The 10,733-nt window shown below is 39.5% G+C and overlaps 1 protein-coding gene across 1 annotated transcript in view; it reads left to right on the top strand.

The window, feature by feature from the left end:
* Positions 1-358: 358 nt before the first annotated feature.
* Positions 359-10,733, top strand: part of LOC110502573 (transcription factor 12-like) — a 28,660-nt gene continuing 18,285 nt past the window's right edge. Inside the window, exon 1 of the mRNA XM_036960791.1 lies at positions 359-1,765. Coding sequence (XP_036816686.1) covers positions 1,691-1,765 — 75 coding nt within the window. The 5' untranslated portion in view covers positions 359-1,690. The remainder of the gene's footprint in view (positions 1,766-10,733) is intronic.

The raw sequence follows: 10,733 nt of genomic DNA, 5'->3' as shown, positions 1-10,733 counted from the left end.
CCAGGAAGTGATTGAAGTTATCCTCTGTTCATCACGTTCTGTTCTATTTGATTTTATTTTCTGTATATTCAGTTGTTGTTTTCAAGGCTTTGAATGTGATTTCGTTTACTGAGGTAATATTGATTGGGATGCAATGTTTGTAGACTATATTCAGGTATAGTGGATTTTATTTTGTTGTCAATTGCCTTGGAACAGGGTGTGTTTTGGGTGGGAAATGGGTGAAAGATAAAAGCATTATACCCGGATGCTTTCAGTAAATTGTTACCAAAATTCCCTCTTCTGTTTTCTTAAAATATGTTTTTAAAAACTCCATCTCCTACTGTTTGAAAGAAACCCTATTATATAATAGTCTGCCAAAACAACACTGTATTAGATTACAGCCAAATCAACACTGTATTAGATTACAGCCAAATCAACACTGTATTAGATTACAGCCAAAACAACACTGTATTAGATTACAGCCAAATCAACACTGTGTTAGATTACAGCCAAATCAACACTGTGTTAGATTACAGCCAAATCAACACTGTGTTAGATTACAGCCAAATCAACACTGTGTTAGATTACAGCCAAATCAACACTGTGTTAGATTACAGCCCAAACAACACTGTGTTAGATTACAGCCCAAACAACACTGTGTTAGATTACAGCCAAAACAACACTGTATTAGATTACAGCCCAAACAACACTGTATTAGATTACAGCCAAAACAACACTGTATTAGATTACAGCCCAAACAACACTGTGTTAGATTACAGCCAAAACAACACTGTATTAGATTACAGCCAAAACAACACTGTATGAGATTACAGCCAAAACAACACTGTATTAGATTACAGCCCAAACAACACTGTATTAGATTACAGCCAAAACAACACTGTGTTAGATTACAGCCAAAACAACACTGTATTAGATTACAGCCAAAACAACACTGTATTAGATTACAGCCAAAACAACACTGTATTAGATTACAGCCAAAACAACACTGTATTAGATTACAGCCAAAACAACACTGTATTAGATAATAGCCCAAACAATACTGTGTTAGATTACAGCCAAAACAACACTGTATTAGATTACAGCCAAAACAACACTGTATTAGATAATAGCCCAAACAATACTGTGTTAGATTACAGCCAAATCAACACTGTATTAGATTACAGCCAAATCAACACTGTGTTAGATTACAGCCAAAACAACACTGTGTTAGATTACAGCCAAAACAACACTGTGTTAGATTACAGCCAAAACAACACTGTGTTAGATTACAGCCAAAACAACACTGTGTTAGATTACAGCCAAAACAACACTGTATTAGATTACAGCCAAAACAACACTGTGTTAGATTTCAGTTAAACGTTCCTTGTAGTAAACCAACATCATACTAGGTATGTAGGTAGTTTAAGTTAGAACATTCCTAGAATCCCTCCTTAAACCACCCCCTCACCAATCTCTTGAATGGACCAACCCTCTTTTGCATAAATTGTCTGTGACAGAGTAAGCCGGGTGAGCTGCAGGGTTAGGGTAAAGAGAGGCAGTGTGTGAGCACTGTAGAGCATAGAGATAGGAGCTGTGGACTCACAGGACTATACTATAGACACTACTGACTACTGGAGTCTATACTACAGGACCACGGACAAACTACTGAAGCTAGTGGGCTGTTGACCTGAAACGGAAACTGAACAGCATCATGCACTGTGCTTCCTATCCCGTCTCTGTAGGGACCACCAGCAATAACCCAATGTATTGCTACAATGTCAAATCGGTGAGTGTGTTGATTACCTACTTAGAATTGTTTTTACTTTTTATTTTTTTACCTTTATTTAACTAGACAAGTCAGTTAAGAACAAATTCTTATTTACAATGACGGCCTAGGAACATTGGGTTTAACTGCCTTGTTCAGGGGGCAGAACGACAGATTTTTTTTTACCTTGTCAGCTCGGGGGATTCGATCTTGCAACATTTCGGTTACCTGCCGTCACTGAAAGGGTGTATAGTGTGTTTATTATCTATTTAGAAAGGGTGTATAGCGTGTTTATTATCTATTTAGAAAGGGTGTATAGTGTGTTTATAATCTATTTAGAAAGGGTGTATAGTGTGTTTATTATCTATTTAGAAAGGGTGTATAGTGTGTTTATTATCTATTTAGAAAGGGTGTATAGTGTGTTTATTATCTATTTAGAAAGGGTGTATAGTGTGTTTATTATCTATTTAGAAAGGGTGTATAGTGTGTTTATTATCTATTTAGAAAGGGTGTATAGTGTGTTTATTATCTATTTAGAAAGGGTGTATAGTGTGTTTATTATCTATTTAGAAAGGGTGTATAGTGTGTTTATTATCTATTTAGAAAGGGTGTATAGCGTGTTTATTATGTATTTAGAAAGGGTGTATAGTGTGTTTATTATCTATTTAGAAAGGGTGTATAGTGTGTTTATTATCTATTTAGAAAGGGTGTATAGTGTGTTTATTATCTATTTAGAAAGGGTGTATAGCGTGTTTATTATCTATTTAGAAAGGGTGTATAGTGTGTTTATTATCTATTTAGAAAGGGTGTATAGCGTGTTTATTATCTATTTAGAAAGAGTGTATAGTGTGTTATTTATCTATTTAGAAAGGGTGTATAGCGTGTATATTATGTATTTAGAAAGGGTGTATAGTGTGTTTATTATCTATTTAGAAAGGGTGTATAGCGTGTTTATTATCTATTTAGAAAGAGTGTATAGTGTGTTATTTATCTATTTAGAAAGGGTGTATAGCGTGTATATTATGTATTTAGAAAGGGTGTATAGTGTGTATGTCTCTGTTATATTATACTATTGATGAAGTAAGACATTATTAAGTTTATAAAACATTATAACACTTCATCCTCTATTTTCTCAGTTTGTCCAACATTTGTGTCTATCACTTGTTATTAACATTATCCTCATATACTAATAAGGCAGGGATAATAAAGTCAGACAATATCACTATCAGTGTAATAATATGCTCTGGTATAGTACAGAATTGACACATCAAAGTAAGCCTACTCTGTTCACTAGTGTTGCAGGTCCCTCATCAGTTTCAATTTAACTGTCATTCATCACTACAGGGAGTCCAACATTCATCACTACAGGGAGTCTAACATTCATCACTACAGGGAGTCTAACATCCATCACAACAGGGAATCTAACATCCATCACAACAGGGAGTCTAACATCCATCACAACAGGGAGTCTAACATCCATCACAACAGGGAGTCTAACATCCATCACAACAGGGAGTCTAACATCCATCACAACAGGGAGTCTAACATTCTATATCATTCATCACAACAAGGAGTACAACATTCATCACTACAGGGAGTCTAACATTCTATATCATTCATCACTACAGGGAGTCTAACATTCTATATCATTCATCACTACAGGGAGTCTAACATTCTATATCATTCATCACTACAGGGAGTCTAACATTCTATATCATTCATCACTACAGGGAGTCTAACATCCATCACAACAGGGAATCTAACATCCATCACAACAGGGAGTCTAACATCCATCACTACAGGGAGTCTAACATCCATCACAACAGGTAGTCTAACATTCTATATCATTCATCACAACAAGGAGTACAACATTCATCACTACAGGGAGTCTAACATTCTATATCATTCATCACTACAGGGAGTCTAACATTCTATATCATTCATCACAACAGGGAGTCTAACATCCATCACAACAGGGAGTCTAACATTCTATATCATTCATCACAACAGGGAGTCTATCATTCATCACTACAGGGAGTCTAACATTCTATATCAGTCATCACAACAGGGAGTCTAACATTCTATATCAGTCATCACAACAGGGAGTCTAACATTCATCACAACAGGGAGTCTAACATTCTATATCATTCATCACTACAGGGAGTCTAACATTCTATATCATTCATCACTACAGGGAGTCTAACATTCTATATCATTCATCACTGCAGGGAGTCTAACATTCTATATCATTCATGACTACAGGGAGTCTAACATTCTATATCATTCATCACTGCAGGGAGTCTAACATTCTATATCATTCATGACTACAGGGAGTCTAACATTCTATATCGTTCATCACTACAGGGAGTCTAACATTCTATATCATTCATCACTACAGGGAGTCTAACATTCTATATCATTCATCACTACAGGGAGTCTAACATTCTATATCATTCATGACTACAGGGAGTCTAACATTCTATATCATTCATGACTACAGGGAGTCTAACATTCTATATCATTCATCACTACAGGGAGTCTAACATTCTATATCATTCATCACTACAGGGAGTCTAACATTCATCACTACAGGGAGTCTAACATTCTATATCATTCATCACTACAGGGAGTCTAACATTCTATATCATTCATCACTACAGGGAGTCTAACATTCTATATCATTCATCACTACAGGGAGTCTAACATTCATCACAACAGGGAGTCTAACATTCTATACCATTCATCACTACAGGGAGTCTAACATTCTATATCATTCATGACTACAGGGAGTCTAACATTCTATATCATTCATCACTACAGGGAGTCTAACATTCTATATCATTCATCACTACAGGGAGTCTAACATTCTATATCATTCATCACTACAGGGAGTCTAACATTCTATATCATTCATCACTACAGGGAGTCTAACATTCATCACAACAGGGAGTCTAACATTCTATATCATTCATCACTACAGGGAGTCTAACATTCTATATCATTCATCACTACAGGGAGTCTAACATTCATCACTACAGGGAGTCTAACATTCTATATCATTCATCACTAAAGGGAGTCTAACATTCTATATCATTCATCACTACAGGGAGTCTAACATTCTATATCATTCATCACTACAGGGAGTCTAACATTCTATACCATTAAAATAACAGACCCTTTCATATACCTCTCATCAAAAGTCATTGCAGAGAACATGTGTCATGGGGGTTAGGTATATGCAGCTATGGCTGTATCTGTGTGTGTGTGTGTGTGTGTTCAATGGCACTAGAACTGGGACTGAGTGTTCCATTCAGTCAGTGATGTCTGTGTAAATGTATGAAAAGCTCAGAATCTCCGTGGTTTCATTGTGATAGAAGATTATGACATTTGCAGCACGTACTTACACTTTGTAATGTAATTGGCCAAATGTCCCTCTTTCAGCTTTCAGAACACAACATATATCAGTCTATATTTACCGCCTCCCATTTCTCTAATGTGTAGCAGATTGCTGTGATCTCTATTTGATTTGACCGTGGTGTGTTTTAACACTGGTCCCTATCCTCGTCCATTACCACCATCAAAGACTGGGAGACTAACTAACTAGAACCAGACCTTAGAGAGTAACTAACTAGAACCAGACATTAGAGAGTAACTAACTAGAACCAGACATTAGAGACTAACTAACAAGAACCAGACGTTAGAGAGTAACTAACTAGAACCAGTCATCAGAGACTAGAACCAGACGTTAGAGAGTAACTAACTAGAACCAGACGTTAGAGAGTAACTAACTAGAACCAGACGTTAGAGAGTAGCTAACTAGAACCAGTCATTAGAGAGTAACTAACTAGAACCAGACGTTAGAGGGTAACTAACTAGAACCAGATGTTAGAGAGTAACTAACTAGAACCAGACATTAGAGAGTAACTAACTAGAACCAGACGTTAGAGACTAACTAACTAGAACCAGACATTAGAGACTAGAACCAGACATTAGAGAGTAACTAACTAGAACCAGACGTTAGAGAGTAACTAACTAGAACCAGACGTTAGTACCATGTGGCTAAAGTTGGAAGGGGTGTTACTGTAGGGTAGAGGCCTTAGAATAGTTGTTCAATATTGCACTCATTTAAATCTTCCTCTAAATGATTGAAAGTATACATTCAAAATGGAGTCTTTCATGTCTTCATTCAAGTTTTTGTTTCCATCAGAGATGATATCAGTCATGTTTTTGTTGCTATCAGAGATGATATCAGTCATGTTTTTGTTGCTATCAGAGATGATATCAGTCATGTTTTTGTTGCTATCAGAGATGATATCAGTCATGTTTTTGTTGCTATCAGAAATGATATCAGTCAAGTTTTTGTTGCTATCAGAGATGATATCAGTCATGTTTTTGTTGCTATCAGAAATGATATCAGTCATGTTTTTGTTGCTATCAGAGATGATATCAGTCATGTTTTTGTTGCTATCAGAGATGATACCAGTCAAGTTTTTGTTGCTATCAGAGATGATATCAGTCATGTTTTTGTTGCTATCAGAAATGATATCAGTCATGTTTTTGTTGCTATCAGAGATGCTATCAGTCATGTTTTTGTTGCTATCAGAGATGATATCAGTCATGTTTTTGTTGCTATCAGAGATGATATCAGTCATGTTTTTGTTGCTATCAGAGATGATATCAGTCATGTTTTTGTTGCTATCAGAGATGATATCAGTCATGTTTTTGTTGCTATCAGAGATGATATCAGTCATGTTTTTGTTGCTATCAGAGATAATATCAGTCATGTTTTTGTTGCTATCAGAGATGATATCAGTCATGTTTTTGTTGCTATCAGAGATGATATCAGTCATGTTTTTGTTGCTATCAGAGATGCTATCAGTCAAATGTGTGTTGCTGTCAGAGATGCTAATGTATCACAACTGTGACGTTAAAGTGCAGTACATTACACCTCTATCTTCCTGTAGTTGTGTTCTTCACACATGGTGAAAAGTCTCCCATCATTTGTGATGACATGACTGATGGTTTATAAATCAATGCGCTACTAAAAGAGAATGTCATGGCGACGGTTCATGTGTGTGTGCCAAGTTGTGTGTTCGGGGGTTGTTATTGGGGGCCAGTGGGGGTGTGCTGGGGCGGGGGCGTGACCATTATTAACGGGTCGCCTGCTACGTCCCATAGTGTGTGTATGTGTGTGTGCCCGTGCATATGCAGTATGTGTGTATGTGTGTGTGTTATCAACGGGTCGCCTGCTCCGTCCCATGGTAAGGAGGACAATTGGCATTATCCTGCACCATATGCTACCCACGGAGACTCAGACAGGGCTAGTGACAGCAGGGGCTCCTGTGGTTGGCCTGGTCCCATTATCACCATGGAACTTGTGCCAAACACGGCTAGAGCTGTGTGTGTGTATGTGGGGGTGGGGGGGGGGGGGCATTGTGTGTGTGCGTGTGTGCGTGCGTGTGTGTGTGTGTGTGAGCATGCTCAAGAGGGTCTTTAAATAGAGAGCTGGTCTGCTTTACAGGCGTTTGTCACCGGGGTAACAGTGCCTGTTGTCGGGGTAACTGACACCCCATTGATGTTCCTCAGGGAGGTTGATTTTCATTTCCTGAATCAGATCAAAGAGATGGGGTGGGGGGGGGGGGGGGGGGGGGGGGGGGGTGCAGGTGCAGCACAGACCTCTCAGTGTGGGTAGGTGTTTCATTTGTAAAACCTCCTTCGATGATACAATAGTTAATTCTAATTTTTTATTGTAATAAAATAGAAAAAACTGTCACTGTTTCAACATTTAGTTATTTTCTAGGTGAGACAAAAGTCTCATACTCTATTACAACTGTGGTGTGGTCCGATCCTGTGGTCTGATCCTGTGGTCCGATCCTGTGGTCCGATCCTGTGGTCCGATCCTGTGGTCTGATCCTGTGGTCCGATCCTGTGGTCCGATCCTGTGGTCCGATCCTGTGGTCCGATCCTGTGGTCCGATCCTGTTGTCTGATCCTGTGGTGTGGTCCTGTGGTCCGATCCTGTGGTCCGATCCTGTGGTCAGATCCTGTGGTCTGATCCTGTGGTCCGATCCTGTTGTCTGATCCTGTGGTGTGGTCCTGTTGTCTGATCCTGTGGTCTGATCCTGTGGTCCGATCCTGTTGTCTGATCCTGTGGTGTGGTCCTGTTGTCTGATCCTGTGGTCTGATCCTGTGGTCCGATCCTGTGGTCCGATCCTGTGGTGTGGTCCTGTGGTCCGATCCTGTGGTCCGATCCTGTGGTCTGATCCTGTGGTGTGGTCCTGTGGTCCGATCCTGTGGTGTGGTCCTGTGGTCCGATCCTGTGGTCCGATCCTGTGGTCTGATCCTGTGGTCCGATCCTGTGGTGTGGTCCTGTGGTCCGATCCTGTGGTGTGGTCCTGTGGTCCGATCCTGTAGTCTGATCCTGTGGTGTGGTCCTGCGGTCCGATCCTGTGGTCTGATCCTGTGGTCCGATCCTGTGGTGTGGTCCTGTGGTCCGATCCTGTGGTGTGGTCCTGTGGTGTGGTCCTGTGGTCCGATCCTGTGGTGTGGTCCTGTGGTCCGATCCTGTGGTCCGATCCTGTGGTGTGGTCCTGTGGTCCGATCCTTTGGTCCGGTCCTGTGGTCCGATCATGTGGTTCGATCCTGTGGTCATATCCTGTGGTCTGATCCTGTGGTCCGGTCCTGTGGTCATATCCTGTGGTCCGATCCTGTGGTCCGATCCTGTGGTCATATCCTGTGGTCCGGTCCTGTGGTCTGATCCTGTGGTCCGATCCTGTGGTCTGATCCTGTGGTCTGATCCTGTGGTCATATCCTGTGGTGTGGTCCGGGGGTCTAATCCTGTGGTCCGATCCTGTGGTCTGATCCTGTGGTCCGATCCTGTGGTGTGGTCCTGTGGTCTGATCCTGTGGTCATATCCTGTGGTCCGATCCTGTGGTCCGGTCCTGTGGTCTGATCCCGTGGTGTGGTCTTGTGGTGTGGTCTTGTGTTGTGGTCCTGCTGTCTGAAGAGGATTTATCCAATGTTGTTCTGCAGCTTTTTCCAAATGAAATTCTTTCTATTCCAATCTTCCAAACTAGCCCTAAACCTGATTACGATTAGGGCTGAAGGGAATTCTCTCTCTCTCTCTCTCTCTCTCTCTCTCCCTCTCTCTCTCTCTTTCTCTCTCTCTCTCTCTCTCTCTCTCTCTCTCTCTCTCTCTCCCTCTCTCCCTCCCTCCCTCCCGGGCAGGCGGTGATGGGGAGGGGATGCTGTTCCCTTAATCCGGATGAGGAGGTGCATGGATCACCCAGTTTAGGGATTAACACAATAGCTCTGAGTCTGCTCCTTTCAGCACACTGCTTGGTTTTTATTTAGACTTCTGTAGTATACTGTATTATACTGTATTATAGTGTAGTGTACTATAGTATACTGTATTATACTGTACTATACTGTAGTGTACTGTATTACACTGTATTATAGTGTAGTGTACTTTAGTATACTGTATTATACTGTATTATACTGTAGTGTCCTGTATTAGACTGTATTATACTGTAGTGTACTGTATTATACTGTACTGTATTATACTGTATTATACTGTATTATACTGTAGTGTACTGTATTATACTGTAGTGTACTGCAGTGTACTGTATTATACTGTATTATAATGTAGTGTACTTTAGTATACTGTAGTGTACTTTAGTATACTGTAGTGTACTGTATTATACTGTATTATACTGTATTATAGTGTAGTGTACTGTAGTATACTGTATTATACTGTATTATACTGCAGTGTACTGTATTATACTGTAGTGTACTGTATTATACTGTATTATACTGCAGTGTGCTGTATTATACTGTATTATACTGTATTATACTGTTGTGTACTGTAGTATACTGTAGTATACTGTAGTGTACTGTATTATACTGTATTCTACTGTAGTGTACTGTATTATACTGTATTATACTGTAATGTACTGTATTGTGCTGTAGTATACGGTTATATACCATAGTATCCTGTATTATAATGAGTATACTGTAGTATACTGTAGCTTCAGTTCACAGTTCACAGTTCACAGTTCCTGTCTGGGTTGCTTTCTTTCTCTCTCTCAGAGGACCTGAGCCCTAGGACCATGCCCCAGGAATACCTGACATGATGACTCCTTGCTGTCCCCAGTCCACCTGACTGTGCTGCTGCTCCAGTTTCAACTGTTCTGCCTTATTATTATTCGACCATGCTGGTCATTTATGAACATTTGAACATCTTGACCATGTTCTGTTATAATCTCCACCCGGCACAGCCAGAAGAGGACTGGCCACCCCACATAGCCTGGTTCCTCTCTAGGTTTCTTCCTAGGTTTTGGCCTTTCTAGGGAGTTTTTCCTAGCCACCGTGCTTCTACACCTGCATTGCTTGCAGTGTGGGGTTTTAGGCTGGGTTTCTGAAAAGCACTTTGAGATATCAGCTGATGTACGAAGGGCTATATAAATACATTTGATTTGATTTGATTTGACAGTTCTGGTATTGCATTGATCCATAGTCATATATTTACATATGTATTCATATAGGCTATACTGTATATATTCACATATAGGCTATACTGTATATATTCACATATAGGCTATACTGTATATATTCACATATAGGCTATACTGTATATATTCACATATAGGCTATACTGTATATATTCACATATAGGCTATACTGTAGATATTCACATATAGGCTATACTGTATATATTCACATATAGGCTATACTGTATATATTCACATATAGGCTATACTGTATATATTCACATATAGGCTATACTGTATATATTCACATATAGGCTATACTGTATATATTCACATATAGGCTATACTGTATATATTCACATATAGGCTATACTGTATATATTCACATATAGGCTATACTGTATATATTCACATATAGGCTATACTGTATATATTCACATATAGGCTATACTGTATATATTCACATATAGGCTATACTGTATATATTCACATATAGGCTAT

The sequence above is a fragment of the Oncorhynchus mykiss genome, chromosome 2 (genome assembly GCF_013265735.2).
Source record: "Oncorhynchus mykiss isolate Arlee chromosome 2, USDA_OmykA_1.1, whole genome shotgun sequence".
Lineage (NCBI taxonomy): Eukaryota > Metazoa > Chordata > Actinopteri > Salmoniformes > Salmonidae > Oncorhynchus > Oncorhynchus mykiss.
This window is presented reverse-complemented; position numbering and strand designations above follow the sequence as displayed.